This window comes from Puma concolor, chromosome C2 (genome assembly GCF_028749965.1).
Source record: "Puma concolor isolate L17-30 chromosome C2, mPumCon1.1.hap2, whole genome shotgun sequence".
In the NCBI taxonomy this organism is placed as follows: domain Eukaryota; kingdom Metazoa; phylum Chordata; class Mammalia; order Carnivora; family Felidae; genus Puma; species Puma concolor.
The window spans coordinates 26,777,389-26,803,468 of NC_141675.1; the positions used below are offsets into that span (position 1 = coordinate 26,777,389).

Sequence of the window (26,080 nt, forward strand, 5' to 3'; positions counted from 1 at the left end):
CTAAAGAAGTACAATTGTTATGAAACCACAAACATTCTGAAATATTTTCATGGAATTGTGGCTCATTCAGTGGCCAAAAGCCTCCTTTAACTAAAAAATATTTTCCTGAACGAAGGGAAAAATTGATACGCTTCTTAATATTCCATAGCTTTTAGAAAAGCAATGGCGAGGGGATAACGGGGCATGTTATTTAGATCAGTAAGCTAAAATCTTTTCTTTGATTATTTTCCTCCTAGGAAATCCACGTTAATGGGCGCAGAAGCACAGAAATAGCATCATGTAATAAAATGCTACCTTTTCTATGTTTGATCTATTGCATAAATCTGAGTGGAAACGCCCGTCAGAATAAAATTTCCCTTAGATTCTGTTAGCCTGAGCATGTGGAAATCACGTGTCTCTGCCTCACAATTAACCCTTAAATGAACAATTCAAGGAGGTTTGTTTCCATGAGCCTAGTAATTCTTTGGCTGCAAAGCCCTCTGAAATCAAATTTTGAATGCTATTTCTAATTGCTACTATTTTCTGTGTGCACCCCAGCCAAGTTTTGCTGAAATATTTTAGTGACATTTATTGCGTCAAGCCAATTCCTGTTGGGATTCTTGTTCCTTAGCAAACCTAATTTCTGATTTCAAAATCTAACTATAACTTTACTCTCTCAATAGGGGGATTCAACCTGTACCCACCACCAATGCTTGAGAATGCCTGTAGACTCATCGGTTCAGAAGGAGAGGATAATCAATATAGCGATTTCCTGTGAGTTAGAAAGCTCTTATATGTACAAGGGACTGTTAATTGACTCATGGGTATACAACTGGCTGATGCCGGGTTATTAAGTTGAGGAGACTAATAAGGTCTCTGAAGTAAAGGCTTTTCATGTATTCCATTTTCTGTAGCACTTGTTACGCGGCAACTGTGCTTTCCGGATTGATGTGTCTATAACATCCTCATGGGCTTTGTTACAAATTTGTCTTTCAATTCATGGTTTCCTGAGAAATTTCCACATTGAAATGTTCCCCAGAATAGAACCCACAGTTTCAGCTCAACCACCTTGGCCTCCCTTCTCCTCTCTCCACACCGTCAGCACTAAGTTCTGGCCACATTGGAGTCTTGTCTGCCTTGTGTGAACCGTTGCTTCACCCTCCTGGGTTTCTGGTCACACCGCCTGGAACTCTGTTGCTACCAGTGAGATCTTACCCATCAACCGTGGCCCTGATTGAAGCTGTCTCCTCTCTGAAGCCCGTTTTTACTTTCAAAGTCCTTACTTTCTTGTACCTTCTTACACCGCTGTGGAGGCGCTTATTAGAGTATATCCCAATGTCATGTCTCACCGAAGTCTGGGGTTGCATATGATTCATTGTTTCATACCCCAAAAGATAGCATAAAAGACCCCACACCGTAATTGCACGTGTAAGTATTTTTTCTTAAAGTGCACATGTAAGTATTTTTTCTTAAAGTCATATCCTAAATAACACTGTGAATAATTAGAATGAATCTTGAAGCTCAAACAGAATGAGTAGCCCTTTTGGTTTCTCTGTACTTCTCTCTTTATTTCCCCAAGCTCGGATCCCTGACTGCAGCCTTGCAAAAGCCTAGATTTAAGCCCATAATTACTCCTTCCTCTCAGATTGCAATTAAGCAAAGAGCTTCTCAGAACAGATAAGGTCTCTTACACACATCCAGAAGCAAAACAGCAAGACGAAGCATTCTCAGAACTCATGCAAGTACGTATTCCTATAATGTCAGATTGCATTTACTTGGTAGTTTAGCAAGAAAGTGTCCAGCAGCCAACACGTGAAGAATAATATGGCACTGATGTCACGTGAAGCAGTATTTCCCTACATTGGATAAGTCATGAGTTCACTTAAAGGCAAATCCATTCTTATGGAACTGCCGACAAAATATTATAATGTTACTCGAACATGTAAACCTAAATGCTATGTTTACAGTTCTTGTGCCACTATCAGACTAAAAAAAATGTGCATCACATCCAAGCAAACCCAGCAAAACACAAATTTAAAACACTGATTTAAGATAACGGATGATTCTGCTTTGCCAAAATAAAATTCCTGAAAACTAAAAAAAAATACAGTACATACTGATAAACGAATCTAAAATATGATGCATGTTACAGAGGTACGTCTGCTTTCAGCTTGTCTACTCTGTTGCATGATGTCTTAATTCCTCACCCCTTGTCCTTACCTGGTACTGTTGCAGAATTATGCATATTGTGTGTCATGATATCATTTGGCTTTCACTTGGGCTGAACGTATTATTCATGTGTCGTATCTGACTTTTTCCCTTTCCTCATTAACTCTCAACAGTTAAGGCAATAATACTCCTGGGTGCTGAATATTAGTAGCAAACACAGATGTGAACATGGACATTGAAATTGCATAAAGGTGCCTAAATAGAATAAAAGTAAAAATCAACTTGTATTGAATGTGTTTTCTGTCATCATCTAAACAAAAACACAGTGTTACCAAGTTATAAAGAATTCTTAAACTCCTAAGACCATAAATGTAATACCATTTTAAGAGCTATGATGTCAATGAGGTAAGTTTTGTACAGTCTTATTCTTCTCAGAACAGTTTTTGGTAAATTACTATTTTCTGTATTTTCTATGGGGACTGATATCAATATGAGGGATTATATGGTGGTTCCAAATAACCTATGATAGAGGTTCTTGACATTTATCTAATACTCTGTCACCAATCAGACTTGGTTTATTCCAAAATAATGGTCATTAGGCAATAAGCAGATGGGGGAAAAGGAAGGATAAATGGGAATTTTTATTTATCAGTTTATACTTTTTAAAAATAAGAAAATCTTAATAATTGTATTGAAATGCATTTAGATTTTTACCACCTGTATTTCTTTTAAGAAGTGATTAAGTAATATCTCACATTGTTAGGAAATCTTATTTGCACTCCCAAAGCTGTGGAGATTCACCTAAAGCTTTCCATTTTATCTGCTAGATTTACTCCTGAGCCACATGAGGTTTCTTCGGGAGAGAACAGCTTCCCTGGCCAGGAATTAAGTGCTGGGAAAGACTCATCCTTTGTGTTGGAGGACAGTGGAAGTGACCACTTGGTTTACATCCCAAGCCACATGCTGATGCCACAAGAATTGACGATTAAATATGAAAAAGGTCAGGATTCTGAAGAAATTGCAAGTTTCACTTCTGGTAAGGAAATGAAAAGTGAGGATGGACATTTTTAAATGACTGGGTCCTCATCTTTTATTTATTTTTTTTTCTTTTTTTTTTTTTTTCAACATTTATTTATTTTTGGGACAGAGAGAGACACAGCATGAACGGGGGAGGGGCAGAGAGAGAGGGAGACACAGAATCAGAAACAGGCTCCAGGCTCTGAGCCATCAGCCCAGAGCCCGACGCGGGGCTCAAACTCACGGACCGTGAGATCGTGACCTGGCTGAAGTCGGACGCTTAACCGACTGCGCCACCCAGTCGCCCCCGTTTATTTATTTTTGAGACAGAGAGAGACAGAGCATGAATGGGGGAGGGTCAGAGAGAGAGAGGGAGACATAGAATCTGAAACAGGCTCCAGGCTCTGAGCCGTCAGCACAGAGCCCGACGCGGGGCTCAAACTCACGGACCGTGAGATCGTGACCTGGCTGAAGTCGGACGCTTAACCGACTGCACCACCCAGGCGCCCCTGGGTCCTCATCTTTTAACACTAGCAGAGAATCAAGTAAAATTAATCATGTTATCTAAAGCAGCTTTTCTCGAGTTCAACATAGTAGCTGCAACGGCTTTTATTGAAAATGAAGATTTAGACGGCAACAGGCACCACTGAGGAGATCACTGATACAAGCTCTAAGAAATGTCCCTGATAGTCTCACCTAACTTGAGATTTCTCTAGCCTCCACAGCTTAACAGGTTAGTGTGATGTAGTAGAAGGAAAAAATACAGAGAACATTGGAGCAAAGGAAGGATTGAAATCACTTTAAAAGTTGGCCGGGCCAGGGCCTCAGACATTGCAATTGCATGAGAAGGTATGTTATGTTGGAGGTACTTGGAAATGACAGAGCACAGACGTCCCCGCAGCCTACTCTGAATGGCAAAGCAAGAAACCGTATCTTCCAGCAGGTTTAATAGTTTCAAACCAATCAGACACAGAGGACTTTTGTCTGTGTCTTCACTGAAAAGGGTGACGTTCTAAACAGACTTCAACCATTTCAGCTGTGCACCTACGGGCTTCCAAAATGCTCCTTTGGCCAGAATGCTCGCATTTCAAGCATTATGTCCTAAGTATCATGTATGTTGTTAGACTGCACAAGTTTAATAGAAAAAGGAGCCAATTTCGTGCCACTTATCTTACTCCTTCTCAGTGATTTCCTTGGATAAATTGTCCCCCTCCTTATGAAATATAAATATTTGAATTTATTGCAAAAGCAACTGAACTTTCCCTTTTGAAGCTAGAATTAAGAATAAAAAGGTCAATCATTAGTTGAAACATAAGGCTTAAAAAAAGAGGTAATGCAGTAAAACCAAATGTGTGTAATGCTGTGGCATCATGACATTCAATTGTGTCTCTTTTTAAACAATTTTTATTATCCTTTAGACATAGCTCAAGCAAGAGAATAGAATACTTCTTTTTAATGGATATAGCTAATTTTGGGTGTTCATTTCAATGATATGGTCTAGGAATTTATGATGGTTTGGTTTAAAAAGAAGAAAAAGAAAAAAAAAATAAGTTGTTTGACAGGGTTAGAATACCAAACTGTCAATTGTGATTGTTTCATTAGAGGTAAGCATTCTAAAGTCTAAGAACTCAGAAATGTGAATCTTTTCAGGAAAAGACAGATATGACTGGATATTTAAGAAAAAAAAAAAGAAACTCATCCTTGTTGCCATTTTTTAAAATGTTTATTTATTTATTTTTGAGAAAGAGAGAGACAGAGTATGAGCAGGGGAGGGGCAGAGAGAGAGAGAGAGAGAGAGAGAGAGAACAAATCTAAAGCAGGCTCCAGGCCCTAGCTATCAGCACAGAGTCTGAAGCAGGGCTCAAACCCATGAGCTGTGAGATCATGACCTGAGCCAAAGTCGGACGCCTAACCAAGTCACCCAGGCGCGCCTGTTGCCATTTTTAACAACCATTGTTCAGTAATATTAGAAAGACTTTTCATTTGGTTTTCCAGATGTTGGAGAACTGAGATACTTGTAGCCAGCGGAAGGTCCATTTTGGCTGAACAAACAATTGTACATGGCTCTACTAGGAAAAAATGTAGACTGTTAGTTGCCCCTCCCCACTTCATTTCTCCTGGAATGGGTTGAAGTGTATTGGGAGTTCTGTGGAGGATATGGTCATGTTGTGGTGCCTGCAAACGGTGTGAGTGTCAGACCTAAGGATAATATATATATTTTAACCTTTAAAATAAGTCTGAGTTTCAGGTCATGATTGTTGTCTAGGGACTTTGTGCTATTTTCTTTTTTTTCCTTCCTCCCTCCTTCCTTCATTCCTTCCTTCCCTTTCTTTTCTTCCCTTTCCTTCCTTCTCTTTCCTTCCCTTCTTCCTCCCTCCCTCCTTCCCTCCTTCTCTTTCTTTCATCCTCTTTAGCCAGTTGCGAAAACCTGCCGAGAACTTTGTATATAATGTGCTGTCCTCGGAAAGTACATTGTGGTTCAGATATTGTATTCAGTTGCTAAGAGATGAGCTTTGATTAGTTTCAGATGTATGGCACAAAGGAAAGGTTGATAACTTGCATAAGCACCTCCATATGCTGTGCGTATTACTCATTTGTAATGTGATGCTGATGGCTGCTTTTCCTGCTCTTGAACTGAGAGTCTTGGGGGAAAGTGGGAATCTGAACTGTTTAAGAAATGTATAGTTTCCGGAGTCCCGTGCACTGGCAGGGAGTTGTGTATCTTTCACAGGAAGCATAATCACCATCTCTCTACCTGTGCGCATCCCTTTGCTTCTTACCACCTGCTCTGATTTCCAAGTTTGCCTTCAATTCCATCACCTTTCCTGGCCCTCTCCAGTCCTCATCAGCAGCTAAAGAACGGTCCGTATCAGAATCACCTGTAAGTCCTTCCTAAGCACAGATTGCTAAACCCTCCTCAGAACGACTGCTTTATATTTAGGGGTTTGAGTGGCGAAGAAAGGCTACGGGCTTTAAAACCACTGATGATTTTGGTATGTCCTCAAGTTTGAGATCCACTATCCCAGGGATTCTCAAAGGGTGGTCCCTAAACCAGCAGCATGAGCAGCCCCTGGAAACTCGTTAGAAATGCAGCTTCTCAGCATTCATCCCAGACCCACTAAGTCAGAAACTCTGGGGCTGGGGTTCAGCAATCTGAGTTTTCACCAGCAGCACAGGAGACTCTTACACAGGTTGTCTTCAGAACTACTGCTTACCCTACCACTTTGGGGTCCCGGATTTGCTTTACGTTCTCAATGGAGCCGAAAGCAATCGAATGTCTAGTATCACAGAACAGAAGTGGGAGTCCCGTTTCCGAAGGATTCCAGGTGAACTGCGTTACGGTTTTATTTTATTCATCTAAGACCACTGAACAGTCATCCCTCCCTCCCTCCATCTAACATCTAACAAAAACGCTTTTTAAGATCTAAATATACAGAGATAATGTAGAGATAATATCATGCATTTTGACCACAACATCTGCCATATAAAAATTCTTTGGAAAATTCAGTCCTTCCTAATTATGTGCCAATGAAATACATGAGTTCTTTGGAATTATGTAATGAAAAATGGGTGGTTTAATGCTAAGCATCTTGCAAGTGTTGACCCACTGGTAAGCATAGCACTTTCATCAAGTATGCTATGTTGACCAGTGTTTAAGATACAGTCCGTCTACCTTCAAGATTAAAGAAGGACAGGATAATTTGTAATGAAACATTAAATATTAACCCAAATTCGGCCTAGGGTTCCCTCATAGCTTTAAGGGGTCTCAGGCCATAGGATAACTTCAACTGATGTTCTTTTCAATGAATTTCATCTGGTGATGAGAAGCAACACTTCTCCCTTTCAGCTAATCTGGTATCGTGCTTAAGGGAATTTGCAGTCTTTGTTTTACATTTTTTATTTTTCTAACTTTAATCTGTTTCCAATCTACAAATCAGCTTTTTTTTCTTTTTTTTTTTAAGCCAATATGTCTTTTGACTTCGACTCAGTCACAGGGTATTAGAACTGAAAAGGTATTTAGTGATGACCTCTTGCAAATTCGACTAAGGGCAATTGCACTCTACCTGCCCCAGGAGACTTACTGCAATGTCTGGAGATGATTTTTGTTGTCACAACTGGAGGGTGCTACTAACATCTAATGGGTAGAGGCCATGGATGTTGCTAAACATCCTACAATGCCCAGAATTCCCCCTCCCAACAAAGAATTATCCAGTCAAACTGTCAATAGTGGGAGAAACCCTGTTTTAGAAGAAACTTTGTGCCCCCAAGTTCATTCAGGAAGATTCAAAATAGGGACTCACAATCCCTACACCCTTAGACTCTCAAAATTCTGCGGATTTTTTTAAAAATTATAAAAGTACAAAATTTGAATGTTGAGAACCTCAAATAATTTAGTAAGCAGCTATTTGTAGTGTAGAATATATTCTTTGGTTTTTCCATAGCATATAGGTTTACATAGTTTCATTCAATTGGATATTCTGTTTTCCATGTAATATGTCATATGTTTTACATATTGTTGCAGGCTTCATACTGATTTTTCTGTATCCTCATAATGTTGCTTTCAATGAGTGAATTTATTTATCTCTTGTTGAACACTTACCTTCTAATTTTTGCTGTCATGTACTGAACTTGAATATGCTATCTTGACTTCTGCTAAATTTAAATCTATGCTGGAATTAAATGCAGCAGAATTGGCTTCTGAGTCCCCCATGGAACACCAGTGGAGTGTCCTACTTTCATATCAGTATACATTCTAAAAAGGAGGTCAGTAATAAAATTGTGGTCATACCTGAATTTTATTTTATTTTTTTAAATGTTTGTTTGAGAGAGAGTGGGAGAGAGCACGTGCGAATGAGGAGAGGGGCAGAGAGAGAGAGAGGGAGAGAGAGCATCCCAAGCAGGCTTTGCACTGTCAGCGTGGAGCCCGATAAAGGCTCAATCCCATGAACCGTGAGATCATGACCTGGGCTGAAATCGAGAATACGACACTTAACCAACTGAGCCACCCAGGAGCCCCTGAATTTTAATGTTCCATGAACTCCTTAGGAAATCTCACCCATCTTGACGTTCTTTGGGGGAATCAACTGAGTTTCCTGATCCGCTTAAGACATTAAGACGACCAGTTTTGGTTGTCTTCCTTGAAGGTTTTGCATGTGGGCAAAACTAATGTGAACTGATGGTTCAAGGTGTGTGGACTTTTTGAATTCGGATGCACATGACGGTTGCTTCTGTATGTCTCAAGCAATTATTTACCGCAAGTGATAAAGTAATGCTCTAGAGCACGACTGACATTTTTTTATGCGGCCTCTTTCTTAAGGAATAAAACGTGGGCGCTTGAAGTAGTAAGTGGGTCATAGTGACGGTGGTGGCGGTAGAGATGGTGTTGGCATCTCCACCATAGAGGTGGTGGCGGTGGAGGTGAAGGCAGTGGCGGTGAAGGTGTTAGCTGTTGCTGCTGGTGGGGGTAGAGGTGTGTAGTAGAGATGTTGGCGACAGTGACATTGTTGATGGCAGAGAGGGAGGTGAGGGTATGAGACTTGGGTGGTGATGATCAGGACGGTGATACTGGTATTGGTGGGGAGGGGATGGGGTGGAGGTGATAGTGACAGCCCCCGCTGAGGGCTTAACTATATGAAAGCACTAAGCGTTTGTGCTTATATGATTACTCAGATGGCCTTTCATGTAGCAAACATGTATTTGGCTCCTGTTCTGATCTGAGTTAAGCCCTGAGCTAGTCTCTTTGGGGGGTTAGAGAGCTTCTGTTTTGTTTTGTTTTAAAGACTCAGAGGCCCCGTCTTCAAGGATACTTGTGGTCAGAAAGTATTCAGTTTGATTAAAAGTGCAAATGGAATGCTTTGGTTATTCCATGCAGTACGATTCTCAAAGCACTGTGGGCACTATCTCACTTGACGATTGAATAATGCGTGAGGAATAACCATAACCACAGAAGCTACTGCTTACTTAGCGCAACTGTGTGCCAGGCACAATGCTAAGCACATTACATACATGATTTCACTTAATCTGTACCAAAAAGCCTATCGTTTTTATTATTATTACATTGTGTGCTTTACAGATGAGGATATTTAACACGCAAAAGTTAAGAACTTCAAGCCAAGCCACAGAGCTTTAAGTGGTAGGGCCAGGATTCAAACCCATGCCCACTTACTTTTATCGGTGTGTTCCCTGTTGCTTGCCGATGGCATTGTCTGCATTTACAGATGAAGAAATATATCCAGGGGCGCCTGGGTGGCTCAGTCGGTTAAGTGCTCGACTTCGGCTCAGGTCATGATCTCACGGTCCGTGAGTTCAAGCCCCGCGTCGGTCTCTGTGCTGATAGCTCAGAGCCTGGAGCCTGCTTCAGATTCTGTGTCTCCCTCTCTCTCTGCTCTATCTCTCTCTGTCCCAAAAATAAATAAAACATTAAAAAAAATTTTTTTTAAATAAAAAAAAAAAGAAATATATCCAGTTGCCAAATTTGAGAAGAAGTTCAATCACGTCATCATTTGGGAGACTTATTTCTAAATCATTTTGGTAGTGCCATTTTATTTTAAAAATTTAATTTTATTTAAAAAAATTCCTACTTATAAACTCATCCAGAGGCACTCAGGCCAGAATAAATTGATTTCATAAACTGTTTATAAACTCATTCAGAGGCCAGAGCGCAGAATAACACCATGAAGACTAAAATGCCAGATCTGGGTGGTTTGGGTCTAAATAATTCCTAAGGCATGCATCACTTTTTCTCAGTATGCTGGTACCTTCTGCAGACTATTGTTTCAGAGCATGAAGCAGACAGCAAGAGTGAGTCTTTCAGACTAAGTGCCACCTAGAAGAGTCTACACCAAGAAAGGTATTTATTCTAAGTCTTTGGGGGCAAAGGATGAAATCTATTTTAAGACCATCCCTTCTACTTACTCAGGCAGATGGGGAAGAGAGGACCTCATACAACAAAACAAGAGAATTTTTAATGTGTCTGGTTTTTTCTTTGGTGTAAAATCATGACACATAGTCACACATACTCTTGAGCCTCCCTCCCTTGCTTCCCCAGCTTAGAGCTTGGCCAGTGACCTCAGCAGACAGGAGGGAGGACAGGCCAGGGGCGGCACCTGTTTTTTTTTTAATTTTTTAATGCTTATTTATTTTTGAGAGGGAGAGACAGAGTGCGAGCAGGGGAGGGTTGGGAGAGAGAGGAAGACACAGAATCCGAAGCAGGCTCCAGGCTCCGAGCTGTCAGCACAGAGCCCGACATGGGACTCGAACACACGAACCATGAGATCATGACCTGAGCCGAAGTTGGATGCTTAACTGACTGAGCCACCCAGGCACCCCAAGGGGTGGCATTTTTAAATGGAAAGGTACATAAATTATTGCCAACTCCTCCATAGTTAAGCATTCATAAACACAACAGAATGTGTTGTGTTCTCATTTCTGAGAGCACACACATGTACGCATGTGCAAGCTGTGTTCCACTAACACCAGTTGACTATGCATGTTTTCTTATGGAAATTCTGATTTGTGAAATATAGTAACATGGGAAGGATTTTCAGATGTCTGGGACTTTTCCATTTGTTTATTTCCCTCTAAAAATTGTATTTGTGGAGTATTCGGGGTATGTTAGGCACAGTACAAGCTTTATCTAATTCTCTAAAAAACCTTATAAGGTTATGGTTTATTATTACTGTTTTTAAGTAATGAAACTGAGATACGGAGGGTCACAGAGGTAACAAATGGCAGAGACAGGACTCAAACAAACCGCAAAGGTTCTGCTCGTAACCACTGTCGTACAATGCCTAGAGAAGACAAAATTGCAAATTTTATTTAATTCATCTAGTTGCCTACTTTTGGAAGAAAACTTTCTCTAGTGGCTTCAGTCAGAAGGAATAGCAGTTGACCAAGAACCTCATTCTTCAGATCAGGTCCCAGGGCCTTTGGCGAGGTGGTTCATGTGTCCCTTAATGTGTCTGCAGTGTTCTTATGTCTGATGACCAGTTCTGAAGGAGTTACATGAGTGGGGCTCAAATCCTGCCTCTTCCCCTTAGAGGCTGTCATTTCTTGGCCAAGTCATTTACTCGCTCCAAGCCTCCGCTTGCTCATCTGCAGAAAGGGAATAATGATAATTCCACCCTCATCGTGCCTTGTGGAAGGTTAAATGAGAGAAGGCATGCATAGAGCTGAGCACAAGACCTAAAGTGAACTGAACGCTCAATTAAATACTCAGAAGGTGGGAAAGCAGCAAAGAACACATTGCTAACCTCCTGGGAAGTCTGACAAAACAAGGTTAACTTGCACCTCTCAGCCACAGCTCATGTGGACAGAAATATGCACATAAGGTAGTCTCAGTTGTACATGTGGCTTGCCTGTGGAGAACATATGGCTCATTTTGTCCCCTGGACAGAGGGCCAGATCACTGGATAACTCATGCATATCCTGAGGTTTCTCACGAAGGCCACGAAAAGCAGTATAGCTACTTCACAGCATACTTAATCCCATTCCAAATGGCGCAGGTCCTGAAGATTCTCCCTTCTCTCTGAGTTCCCTTTCCACCCCCACTTCTCCCTAAAGTTACTGGAGCACATATGGTGTTATGGCTTACATGTTGGCCAGAGTTAGGCTAATCTCTGGGGACACTTCCCTGGAAACCTCACTGGATCCTTCATTCCTTCCAAGCCTCCCCCACAATAAAGTGAGCCAGCCCTTCCTCTTCTGCCATTCTGAGGACATTCTTCCATAGACTTGAAGATGGGAATTTGGCTTCTTGACATTTCCAGAAAATACACAGCATTGCCATGAGCTCCGGGTATATTGTATCCACACTCCTGCCAGGTTTTCTTGAGGGAAAATGTTTTTGAAGGCTCACTCTCCCTAAGTAAAATAAATTTAGACTCAAAGTAGAAAAATCATTCTTTATGTTCGACAAATTCAGAGTTTTTTAACTGTAAGCATCCACTTTTAGCTTCTTGAGTCTCATGCTATTCCTGTAAATAGAAAGAGAGCCTAGGGGCGCCTGGGTGGCTCAGTCAGTTGAGCATCAGACTTCGGCTTAGGTCATGATCTCACGGTTCGTGAGCTCGAATTCCGCGTCAGGCTCTGTGCTGACAGCTCAGAGCCTGGAGCCTGCTTCTGATTCTGTGTCCCCTTCTCTCTCCACCCCACCCCTGCTTGTGCTCTGTCTCTCTCTGTCTTTCAAAAATGAATACACATAAAAAAAATTTTTAGAAAGACAGCCTATTTTTATCGATTTTTGTAGGCGAAAATACACCCCATTAGAAATTAATGCTGCTGGGTACTTTGGAAAAAGATTGAGATTTTGTTCAGTTATAAAGAGAAAATTGGAAAAAACAGTAATCTTTTTGATATGAACACGTGTGAAAAAATATTTCACTAACATAAGTCAGCCCTCTTCCTCTGTCAAAACATTTGTGAAATACTTTTCCTCGTGCTTTGATAAAGTGTGTTGATTGATCTTTATAAGGAAGCCAGAATGCTTTAGTTGGAAAACAGAGATACTGATGACAGAGCAGGTGGTGGTTAGTTAACTCCAGGATGGTAAACTTCAACATGACAGAAATGACTATTTAACTGACCTTCACAGTTGCTAATACACTATAGCCAAGAACTCTAGAAGTGTTTTTGGTGGTGATGTTTTAGGGCTAAAGTGTGTTACATAGCAATCACAGCGAGGAAGAATATAAAATAAATGCTTTTGTCTGCACTTTAATAGTTTCATTAGAGACCTTTATCTTGATAAAAAAATTCTAAGAAGAATTTAAAACTAGGTTCCTGGTGGGGAATGGGAGGCCCACAAGTTTTATACATACTTGTGAAATACAAAATCCTATTCAGTTACTACAAGTGTATTGATAAAGGAAGAATCTGGTACATAAATGATGAATCCTTAGTCCCTTTGTGAAAAGGAAGAGAACATAGGAACATCTCAAACAAAATGGCCAGTTCTTATCTATTTTATATATATTTATATTTATATTTTTATATTTATATATTTATATTTATATTTATATCTCTACACACACACACACACACACACACACACACACACACACCAATAGTTTTCAGGACACTAGACATCAGGAATTGAAAGATTGATCCCTGAGAGGCAGAAACAAATGAGGTAAACCCTATGCTCCAGCTTACTGCCATGGTGCAGAAAGGAGGAATTCAAGTGGAGCCCAATGCACTCCTAGAGATGAGGAGGCAGAGCTGAGAACCCAGGGAGACCAAGATGGTAAGAGTTCCCAGGACAGAATACCAGAGAGGAGAGAGCTTCAAAGAGAGAGAACTCCAGAGATCTGCAGAGGGTCCCCTTAATTATTCAGCAGAATGGTGACGATACATGCATATGAAGAAATGCCCTAAGCCTGGGGGAAGAACCATCAGAAAAGATTACAGAATAGTGCCAGTTGTTCACAGAGGGCCAGGAACAATGCTTTTTCCTGCCAGCAAGCCTAGAAAAACTCATAATTCATAGAGTATTAGGGGAGAAAACTCAGGAAGGTCTTGTCTCAGTAGTGGGGGGGGGGGGGGGAATAATTAGCTTTAAATTAAACACTGCTCTAGATTTGCCACCTAAATCATAATAGCATGACCCAAAAGGATCAAACCGTTTTCATGTAACATGAATATTTATAGGAAAACAAAAGTATTCCATATCAAAAAAAAGGAGCATTTCACAATATCTGGCACAAAAAGAAGCATGAAAGGCATGACCATAATCAAGACCATAATCACTCTTAAAATGAAGTGGAACTGACACAGATATTAGAATTAGCAAAGATATCAAAATAGTTATTATAACTATATTCCATATGTGAAAAAGTTAAGCAGAGATGTGCAAGATATAAGAAAAAGATTCAAATAGAATATGTAGAGATAAAAAGTTGCAATGTCTAGGATGAGCAATACACTGGATGGGATTAATAGCAAATCAGATTTGGTAAAAGAAAATATCAATAAACTTAAAGACATGGCAATAGAAATTATCCAAAATAAAACTAAGGGAGAGAAAAGATTTTTTAAAAGTGAAAAGAACATCAGAGTTTCAATACCCTCTCTCAATAATTGGTAGACTATCAGCAGGGATACAGTGGTCTTGAGCAACTTTAGTAACTAACCTCACCTAATGGATATTAATAGAATACTCCACACAACAACAAAATTCACATTCTTTGCAATACACATGAAACACTCACCAAGATAGTCCGTATTGTGGGCCATAAAGCAATTCTCAAAAGTTTAAGAGATTGAAGTCATGCTAAATATATTCTCTGACCAAAACAGAATTAAATTAAAAATCAATGGCAGAAAGATCTTCAAAAAATCCTCAAGTGTTTGGAAACTAAATGAAACACTTCTAAATAATCCATGATCAAAGAAGAAATCAGAAAGGAAGTTAGAAAGTATTTCGAAATGAGTAACAATAAAATCACAATATACCAGAATTTGTGAGATTCCACTAACACAATACTTACAAGATCATCTATAGCATTGAATACTTACATTGGTAAAGAAGAAAGTTTTCAGAACAATGACTTCAAATTTCACCTCAAGAAATCAGCAAAGAAAGAACCCAAGGTAAGCAGAAGAAGAAAGGAAGTAATAAAATTAAAGTGGAACTCAATGAAATAGAAAAGAGAAAATCAGTAAAACCAAAAAGGTGTTTCTTTGAGAACGTCAATAAAATTGGGTGACTGTCAGCTTTGCTGATGGCTCAGAGCCTGGAGCCTGCTTCAGATTCTGTGTCTCCCTCTCTCTTTGCCCTTCCGCACTCGTGCTCTGTTTCTCTCTCAAAAATAAACAAACATTAAAAGTTTTTTAAGAAAATGATGAACTCACCAGGAAAAAAGAAAAGACACTATTAAATCAGGAATGAGAGAGTAAACATAGTCTACACATATTAAAAGGATAATCAGAGAATATGATAAATAATATTTTGCCTCTAAAGTAGCTTAGGTGAAATAGACAGATTGATTTCTTGCAATTTTCACAAATTACCAGAGCTCATTCAAGAAGTAATCTAAGTAGCGCTAAACCTATTAAAGCAATTGATTTGTAGTTCAAAATTTCCCATATGGAAGCCAAAATAACTTCACTGGTAAATTCAACAAAACGTTTAAGGAAGAAATAATACTAATTCTACACAAACTCTTACAGAAAATTAAAGAGGGAGAAATTCTTTTCCAGCTCATTCTGTGAGGCCAGATTACCATGATAGCAAAACCAGACAAAGGCATTATGTGAAAATGAAAGTACATGCCAATATTCCTCATACACATAGATGTAAAATTCAAAACAAAATTTTAAGTAAATCAAATCCAATAATATTAACTTGATTGTTATAATCATTACACAAGGTATAGTGTTATTAAAATACCACATTGTAAACCTTACAATTTATGTATAATTTTTATTTGTCAAAAAAATCCAACAATAGATAAAAAGGTAATGTGTAGCTTACCCCAGCAATTCAGTTATTTGAACATATAAACATCTAATGGAGCCTTTGCCCTGTTAATAACATTATCTATCATGGTGGTTTTTGCATTCTATTTCTATTATCAAGTTTTTATGACATTAATACAGGTTAATTGATTCATTTGCGAGGATTGTTGTGAGGAGTAAATAAAGTAATAAATATAAAGCTTTAATAATGCAGTTGAGCACAAATGGGGATCAATAAATTTTTGCCTGTTAGAAATCTACTTCTTGCTTGATTAGGTTCATAGACACACTTCTTTCATGGTAAAAAGAATATTGGCTACCTACTTTCTGTCTTTCTAAGCTGGGATTTCCTGTTGTGGCTTCACCAACCAGCCACTATCCCCATGGTTGTAGACGTGGTTTTATGTTCCCTTAGGCTTAGATCAGTGCTTCTTGAAGGGCTGGTCTGCAGCAAGATAAGACATTAGCATCAGAATATAAATCAAGGCACTGTTTCTTCATTGAGAAAATCTTGCTACAAAAAAAAAAAAGAAAAAGAAGGAGTCGGCTGAACTAAACAGTATACTTAGTAATTAGATGACTTACAACATGGCACGAGCTCCTGATTTTGTCATGGGCCAATAAACTGTAGACTGGCACTTAACCAACATCTTAGAGTATTTAATGTCTTACAAAGAGTTTGGATTCTAAAATCAGCATTTATACTTGCTCTCATGACATCACACTATGGCGCATATTTTGAACATGTATATAATGGTCCAAGTGTTTGTGACATCAGTAAATGTGATTTTGACATATATACTTTAAGGGTCACTGCGTAATAATTAGATCTCATGCAAATTTTGTGATCATGTAGAGTGCACTAAATATAGTTATATGTTTCTCATCTTGCATATGAGAATAGCTGGAGGATCAATCAAAGATCTTTTTGACAGAGATCTGAGATGGGCTAGCAAACATTTCTTTTCACATGACGGCCCCTGTTGAATGCCCAGTGGTTTCCCATGCAATGTGTGGAAAATGCATCTGAGAACAAGTACTGTAATTGATTAATGATGTCTGCCATGGGTGTGGGAATGAAGCATGGCAAAAATCCCATGATGTGTATTGGCCATCCGTGGCTAGGAGCTCCAAGTTTAGCCTTCTACTAAAAAGAATGACTTGAGCTATTCTATTGCAGGACATGAAAACCATGGCAGAAAAGAAGAACCAGGTCTTACTTATGAACCTGGAGATACCTCTCTTCAAGAATATTACATGGATGTGGCTTTCCTCATAGATTCTTCCCAAAGAATAGGAAATGAGGAGTTTCAGGAAGTGAAAACTTTTCTAATCTCAGTGCTTGATTACTTTCACATTGCCCCAGACCCACTGACCTCCATGTTAGGAGACAGAGTGGCAGTCCTGAGCTACTCTCCTCCAGGCTATATGCCCAACAGTGAAGAATGCCCTGTCTACCTGGAATTTGATTTGGTTACTTATAACAGTATATACCAAATGAAACATCATCTCCAAGACTCTTTTCAACAGCTCAATGGAGATGTTTTTATCGGCCATGCTCTGCAGTGGACAATTGACAATGTCTTTGTAGGAACCCCCAACCTGAGGAAAAACAAAGTTATCTTTGTTATATCTGCTGGAGAAACCAACCCCTTAGACAAGGAAGTCTTAAGAAATGTATCTCTGAGAGCCAAGTGTCAGGGCTACTCCATATTTGTGTTTTCCTTTGGCTCTGTATACAACGACAAGGAATTAGAAGAATTAGCCAGCCATCCACTGGATCATCACTTAGTCCAGCTTGGCCGAACCCACAAGCCAGATTTGAACTATATCACCAAGTTTGTCAAGCCATTTGTTCATTTAATCAGACGTAAGTCATTAAACCTTTTCTCTTCTATTGCTTTTGCAATGGATTTGATGTCTCTGTGTACAATCCACCAGTTGACATAGTAATATACTCCGTACTTCAGTGGAGAGTGGTAGAGTCTAAGGTGTGAGTAGGGGTGAGAAAACCAGAGAAAAATATCAGGTCTTACTGACCTTGAACTCTACTGCTGCACTGTCAGTCTTAGCCAGAAAAATCCCCGTATAGGTAAAAAGTATCTCTTAACCCTAATCTGTTTAATATGGACTTGGTACTATGTGCCAAATTCTTTAAATGGATTATATCATTTAATTCTCAGTTCAGCCCTCAAAGGAAAGTATTAGTATCCCCATTTTACATGTGAGCATACTAAGTAAGGTTCAGAGACATTAAATAAATTGCTCAAAAGTTCACAGTTTAATAGTTGGTGAATTCTAGACTCAGCCCCAGGCATTCTGACCCCAGAGCCATCCGTGTTCCTGTTCATTAAACTACATTTCAGCTCCTATACCCTTAAGGAAGGACACTGCTGTAATCAATAATATCCCACTACCACCACCCTCCATCTAATCCAAGGACTTCTGTTCTATCTTTCACTATAAATTACCTTTGGCTATGACTTTAATTCTTTTCAGCCATGGGAAGGAATCTCTTCTAGAGCCTCTGTCCCAGACAGTTGGCTCAGGCATAGCCAGGCAGGAGCTTCAGGGTGTCTTTTCATAGTGACAGTGACTGCCCCAGCCTCTGTCCGTGTGTTGCAATTTTAGACATGGGCATAGCAGTATACCCAAGAGCTTGTAGCATCAAGCCAATCCTGGCCTGGGTTGGGATTAGGGGTGAGGCAGAGGCCACCTTGAGTAGTTATCTGCAGCTCCTGCAAATTTACCAGGAAATGACAGAGATGCAGATTTTCCACCACTCGTGAAGCCACAGGGCTCATGTAACCCTTAGGAATCTTGGAATTCAGGATTTATATATAGTAGCATAAAAAAAAATGATGCCTTCTTCCAACCCCAAGGTAAATAGGGCAGACCATTTCAATAGCTCAAGGTGTCTTCTGGAGAGATCTTCCTGTTAAAGGGAAAGAAACAGATGTTAGAAGGGGTTGAGAAATATCCTTGAATCACATCACAAGCCTGTGGCATACAGAGCTTAAGAATTTTTTACTGAATCACTGCTGTATCTCATTGACTTTACCAATGAGGCATTGCAATGTCAGAGGGTGTCTCCTTTGCGGAGTCCCTTATAAAATTAATTTGGTCTTGAAAACATCACAAGAAAAGATGAACTGACTTTGGGCGATAGAATACAGAAGGGTAAAATTTAGATTAACCAGCCACTCTTTCTCCAGGTGCCATCAACAAATATCCCCCTGCAGATCTGATAGCCAAGTGTGTTAACATCACCTCTCCCAACCCAGAGACCGTTGGCTCAGGAAACACTGTATTGTGAGTTGACAAAATCACAGTTTGGGTAATACTACAGCTGGAAACAGTCCTAATGAAAATAACTTGACATGAATGGTGTTTGAGTTTTCAGGATGCAAGTTTGGCTGTCGGATGTAGCAGGGTGTGTGTGTGTGTGTGTGTGTGTGCACTCACGCGTTTGAAATACTCCTGGTTTGTGATGGCTGCACAGATCTAGAGTTCATAGCACATAGAATGTGAACCATATTAGAAAGAACCATGTTTCCATTTCTGTTGCTTTTATCAAAAAAGCAGAGGCTCTTATCAATACCTTATATAACACCACACTAATATTGAGTACTGTCAAAACAGACAACTTATAATATCAAAGGTTAGCTGTAGCAATTTTAGAGCAGAAGAAAAACACAAAAGAAAAAATTTCAAAGCAACAAAAACATTCGCCATTCAAAAAACAGAACCCATATGAAAACTGGTAGGAAGGGTTCTTTTAAGTTTGATTTTGCAAAGTACAACCCTAAGTACTCAATAAAAATTCAGTCATGAAAATGATATTGCTTTGGAGTCCTAACCCCCTGACACAACATTCTGATTTCTCTTTGGAATATTAAAAAATTGTCCCTGAGTCAGATTTCATCCATAAACTGCATTTGGACTGTTCTAATCACATGCATAAAATTGATTGCTGTTATATGTCTGCCTGTATTTACATTTAATTCTGCAAGGGGCTTGGCTAATGTGTTTTTCATCTCTTTTCTCTGTCACCTCAGCCTTATTCCTGGGGTGTATGAAATAGAGACAGGAAACAGTGAGCTGGTTGATGAATTTGGTTCCCAGGAGCAGCATTCCTTTGTATTAGGGAACAATCCTAGTAATGGTTCTGGGACCACTACTGATTTGATCCAGAAGTTATACATGCTTTTTTCAACTGGAGAACTGATGATGAATGATAAGGAAGAGGCACATGCAGAAGAAATGCCAGCTCTAGCAGATGGTAAACGACAGGATAAAAAAGGTAACCTTGGGTACAATAGAATCGAAGACCCTGAAGAACCTTTGTTTGGATTTTCCCCTAGTGGACAATGAGCAAGGAAAACTCACTGGGACAGGTGGAGATGACAAGATAGAGGACCCTATCATCTGGAGCTGCAGGGGGTTCCCCAAATGAGGAGGCAAACCAGATAAAACTCCAGAAAGGCAAAAAGAAAAAAAAGGAGTCAATGGTGTTGACAAAACCAGAACTAGAAGTCGATGTAAATACTTGGCGTCGGGTCAGGGAATGGAGACAGGAGGGGTGAGAACAAAGACCACACAGGTCCTTGGTAGGCAAGCAGATCCCCACATCTTTGTGCAAAGTAGGGGTGGGGAGGACCTATACAATGAGCCTCTAATGTTTGAGGGTCTGCCATCTCCCATAGCACCCTAGGCTTGCCTGCTCTGAGATGTGGGCTTCTAGCTCAGCCCCAGCCCCCGTGGTGCCTAGAATGCACAAGGCTGTTGTGGTTCTGAGATCTCTTTGGAGGCTGAGGGCAGATTCTTAGGCTATGTGAGGAGATGGTTCTGGACCTACAGCTAAAGAAAACATGGGAGATGACGAACAGGAAGCTATAGTAGGCTCTAGAGCAGCTTTACAGCTGCTATTTTGCCGTGTACCAAAACTGTATAGGAAATTACTTTAAAATAAATCTTCTTTGGTATCTGTGAAAACTGAAACTTTACATATCCTAGGACCAGCAATTTTGCTCTCATGTATATGCACAACAGAAAAATATATATTCACCAGAAGTCATGTACTAGAATGTTCATAAGAGCACTCTTTGTAGTAGCCCAACAGCAGATATGATAGATAAATTTTGGTATGATTATGCAATGAAATACCATATGGGTATGCAGTATATATGTACAATGCTATATATGTATGCGGTACAAATGGATACTTCATGTATACATCTACATTATATGTATTAGATACGGGTATAATTATAAACATAGCTAATGTATAGATATTGAACAAAATCAGCAAAATGATGGAAAATAAGAGAGATGAGAGTAGAAGAAATACAGAAAAATATAGAAAGGGGAGAGAAAGGTAAGAAAAGAAGAATCAAATATAAATACAATGAAATATCTACTTCCAGTCAAGATGGACTAAGCCCATACTGCCCCTCTCTCCCACTGACTACAACTGAAAACTATGGAGAAAATACAAAAACTAACCACCTGAGATCTCTGAAAGGTAACAAAAAGCAGATATATTGTGAAGGGGCAGGAGTTTACCATTTTCTTTTCTGTTTTCTTTTGTGGTTTTGTGCTCAGGGCAGACCCAGTCCTGGAACTGTGTGATGGCAGTGGGGCAGGAGGCTAAAACTCAGTAGAACCCCCATATTTCTGGGCAGGAGAACTAGGAAAAAGGGCCCTCGTTTGTCAGAGTTGGTGGAAGAAATCCCCATTTCCCCCCTTTCTTCTCATGGTTTTGCTCTGAAGTGGGCACAATTCGGAGCTGAGTGAAAGGCTAGCTAGCTAAAATGAAAGAGAAACCCTGTTTTTATGGCCAGAGGAACTAGGAAGATAGGCCCTGTTGGCCAGCATGTGGGGGTAGCCCCAGAGGCAAGACAACTGGAGAAGGAGATCCTCTAATTCTAATTATGGGAGCTGAATAAGCCCTGGGCTCTCACCTGAGCTGTGTGTGAATGGAAAGACCCGGAATAGGATGGTGAAGGCTTTGGGCGCTAAACTGAGGTTGGAACCACTGCCCACAGAAGGTGAGATAGCACTTGCATTGTGAACCTACCAGGTTGATTGCCCACTGACAAAAAAAAACAATTAATTCTGCAGAGAATTATAACAATACTTCAAGTCTATACAACATAATATTTAGAGTGTTCGGGACAAAATCCAAAATTAGGCAACATACAGTGACCAGGAGATGCAAACGATTCTGAGAGGAAAAGACAACCAAGAGACAAAGCCATTAAATTAGCAGCTATGATAACTATGCTCCATGAAGTAAAGGCAAACAACTTGAACAGAAATAACATTCTCAGCAGAAACATAGAAATAATTTTAAAAGGAACCAAAAGGACATTTTAGAAGTAAAAAATATATACAGTGTCTGAAATTTAAAAACAAGCTCACTGAATGGGCTCCAAAGCAGAAGGAAGATGACAAAGAAAGGAATCAGTAAACTTGAAGATAGACTAATTATGTAATCTGAAAGAGAGTTTTTAAAATTAACAGAGCCTTGGAGACTTATAGAACAATATCAAAAGGCCTAATGTTTGTTTCACTGGCATTCTAGAAGTAGAAAGAGATGAAAGTTAGATTTATTCAGAAAAAAAAATATTTGAGGAGATAATGGACAAAAAATTCCCAAATTAGTAAAAGATATAAAGCTTTACAGATTTAAAAACCCACTCAAGACACATAATTAACTGTTGAAAACAAAACATAAGGAAAATCTTGAAGCAGCTAGAGAAAATCTACATGTTACCAAAAAAGAGAACAACTCTTCAAATGATCATAGATTTCTCATCAGAAACCATAAAGGCAGAAGACAGTGAAACATCCTTTTCTTTAATGTACTGAAGTAAAAGAACTCTGAACACAGAATTTTTTATCCAGTGAACATAGACTTCCAGAATGAAGGCAAAATAAAGATCTTCTCAAATAAAGGAAAAGTAGGAGGATTTGTTGCTAGCAGACCTGGGCTGAAGGAGAGCAGTGATGGGAGAACCAGGGAATTGGAGGTGAGGTCAAATGAGTGGGACCAGATGGCTGAGAGAACATGCTGAGGAGGAAACCCAGAGGGAGATCAATGAGGGGATTTGAAAGGGAGGCTGTTGAGAGAAAGTGGCAGGTACCAGCTGCAGCTCACCCATGTGCAGAGCCATACTGTCTACAAGGTAATTTCATATACATGTCCCATTGAGTTCCCTCCAAAACCCTGTATAAGAGACAGGAGTTAATACCCCCCATACTTGGATGGAGAAACTGAAGCTCAAAGAGGTTTAGTGACTTCCTGGGACTTGACCCTGGTCTGGCAGCTCCTGATTCAGCACCCTTTCCCAACGCTGGAGGAAGGAATGAGATCCGAAATAGAGTGAGTGTAAGAGGGGATGTCTTAGGCAGCTCAGGCTGCCATAACAAATGCTATAGACTAGGGGGCTTAAACAACAATAATTTATTTTCTCACGGTTCTCGAGGCTGGGAAGTCCAAGGTCAGGGCACCAGCCAATTTGATTCCTGATGAGAGCTCTCTTTCTGGCTGGCAGACAGCCACCTTTTCTTGCTTTGTTTTCACATGGTGGAGAGACAGACCTGGTGTCACTTCCTCTTCAAAGGGCGATATTTTTATCAGATCACATCTCTATCCTTATGACTGCACTCACCCTTAGTCACCACCTTGAAGGCCCTGTCCCCAATACGGTCATGTAAGGTGTAGGCCTTCATCAAATGAATTTGGAGGGACACAGTTCAGTCCACAGTAGGGGATAGAATTAACAATGTAATCATAGGAAAGAACCCTATGAATCAGCATTGCCCAAGTTTGTGCATTATAATGACCAAGGTATTTGTTGACGATTCCATAGTCCAGCCCACATTCCACATCACTTAAATCATCTTCTCTGGGAGTGAGACAAGGCATCCATTTTTTTGAAGCTCCAAAGGCAACTGCAATGTGCATACAAGTTTGAAAAACACTGCAATAAATCTCTTTTGATTCAGTCCTGTTAGATATCTTGAGGTGAGATTCCTATTGAAAATCATAAGGTTGGTAGACTCAAAAGGATTATCAAGTGAACATTACCAATACTTTCTTGTTTAGTATTCTTCATAATTTCTTTCCTCCAGAAGTTTTCTTCATTTTTCTACTTAATTATATATCCTACATCCAGAAGTTGATGATGTCTTTATTCATTTCGCTCAGAGAGTTCTAGCCAACAGCCTGATGTGGTAACATTTGGCCAGCTCTGCTCGAAGAAATCAGTCTGAGTCTCTTCAGGCAGTGTCAGTTTGGCTTCTTTCTTGAGTCGTGGAAGATTAGAATCTGAAACTGGAATGACTTTAGAAATCACTGGGTCGTCCTGTATATTTTCTACAGAGAAGGAAACGGAAGCTATAGATATCTAAAAGTGTCTTTACCAAAGAATATTCACAGTACCTAGTCCATACCATTTTGTCACTCTACAATTATGTTTATAGAACACAAGTTCACCTTAAAGTTAATCCACGAAAGAAAGATAATAAAATATTTATTTGGGTTGTTGAAAGGTTGAAGATGATACATATGAAGGTCAGAATACACACTGTGCTTGGCACATAATCAGCTAGTATTATCCCTGCATGAATGATCTAAGTCTGACAATATGTTGGACAATTAAAAATAAAAATCCACTGTGAAGAGGAATCACCCTTTACATGCTTATCTTTGCTATGCTTATCTTTGTTTTCCCAAAGAGAGTGGGCTTTTCTTTTCATGCCCATTTTGTTTTTGATGTTTTAATTTTGCCCATCTACTTAATGCACAGATTTTTTTTTTTGCTCATTATAGTGTACATTTGCAAGATTTTATTTTACTTTATTTTTAATTTATGTTTTAATTTATTTATTGTTTAATTTACATCCAAGTTCATTAGCATATGGTGCAACAATGATTTCAGGAGTAGATTCCTTAATGCCCCCTATCCCTTACCCATTTAGCCCATCCCCCCCCCCCACAACCCCTCCAACAACTGTGTGTTCTCTATATTTAAGAGTTTCTTCTGTTTTGTCCCTCTCCCTGTTTTTATATCATTTTTGCTTCCCTTCCCTTATGTTCATCTGTTTTGTATCTTAAGTTCCTCATACACACACACACACACACACACACACACACACACACACACCACATCTTCTTTATCCATTCATCCGTCGATGGACATTTGGGCTCTTTCCATACTTTGGCTATTGTCAATAGCACTGCTATAAACATTGGGGTGCATGTGCCCCTTCGAAACAGCACACCTGTATCCCTTCGATGAATACCTGCTAGTGCAATTGCTGGGTCATAGGGTAGTCATTCACAAGATTTTAATGTGGATTTTAAAAAGTGTAACTGTATTCCTTTTCCCATTATGCCAATTTAGGGCTTGTTTCTTCGTCTTTATTTTTCTAATATCAATGTCCAGCAATGACCAGCAACGTCAGCATCATCTAGGAAGTCATTGGGAATGCAGATCCTTGAATCCCACCATGGGCCTGTTGAATCAGAAACTCTGGAGTTGGGGCCCTCCAGATGATTCTAATGCAGGCTAGAATTTGAGAACCATTGACCTACTGTTACAGATATTGAGCCTAAATTAGTCTTCTTTAATGGGAATCTTCTCACTAGACATTAATAGGTAATTAGAAAAAGATAATTTTCCTATAAAACATTGATAAGTAGGTATCATTTTTGCAGGACTTCTCAGTGCCTTTAATGGGTTCATCTTCATTGTGATTCTGAGAGAGGGGCTACAGTCAAACCACTATGACCACAAAATCTTGTAACAGCATCTTTTTGGGCTAATATTTTATAGAAACCACTTTGGGAAATAGTAGTTGAAAGAGTGAATCCAGGGATCATTGAATTGGGACATGGATTTGACTCCTATTTCTGTAATTACTAGTCATGTAATCTTAGGCACATTATTCTGTCTCTCTGAGCTTCCATTTCCCTTTCTGTAAAATGGACATAATAATAGAGCATACATCATAGGCTAATGTGATCGCTATATGAATGTAAAGTGCTTCAAACAGCACTTTGTATGGAGTGAAAGCTTAACACACATTAGCTATTATTTAAGATATTGATGATGATGATGATAATGACAGTGATGATGACAAATCGCATTAGAGTTGATGGTCATGGTGGAAAGAATGTCAGACTGGGAATGAGGCGACCCAGATGCTAATTTTGGTTCTGTCACCAGCTAGCTTTGCGATCTCAAATGGTCACCAGATTGCCTTGGTCTTCAGCTTTCTTATTTGTGTATGAGGAGCTTGGTCAAGGCCAGTGTTTTTCATACTGGGGGCTCCTGGGGTCACACAAAGACTTCCCAGTGCATGGGTTTCTGAGAACTACTCTTAAAGGACTCTGTCTACTGAGAATGTCTCTATCTGAGGAATCATGGAGGGTCTCCTTTCCTGCCTC

General features: G+C 39.6%; 1 protein-coding gene across 3 annotated transcripts in view; it reads left to right on the top strand.

Moving 5' to 3' along the window:
- Nucleotides 1-26,080, top strand: part of COL6A5 (collagen type VI alpha 5 chain) — a 134,994-nt gene that overhangs the window by 105,159 nt on the left and 3,755 nt on the right. Inside the window, exons 35-39 of one of the 3 annotated variants that reach the window (XM_086674272.1) lie at nucleotides 663-753; nucleotides 2,976-3,184; nucleotides 16,802-17,491; nucleotides 18,837-18,933; nucleotides 19,680-19,924. In XM_086674272.1, coding sequence (XP_086530398.1) covers nucleotides 663-753; nucleotides 2,976-3,184; nucleotides 16,802-17,491; nucleotides 18,837-18,933; nucleotides 19,680-19,924 — 1,332 coding nt within the window. The remainder of the gene's footprint in view (nucleotides 1-662; nucleotides 754-2,975; nucleotides 3,185-16,801; nucleotides 17,492-18,836; nucleotides 18,934-19,679; nucleotides 19,925-26,080) is intronic. The other 2 variants (XM_086674273.1, XM_086674274.1) reach the window with 2 other exon arrangements.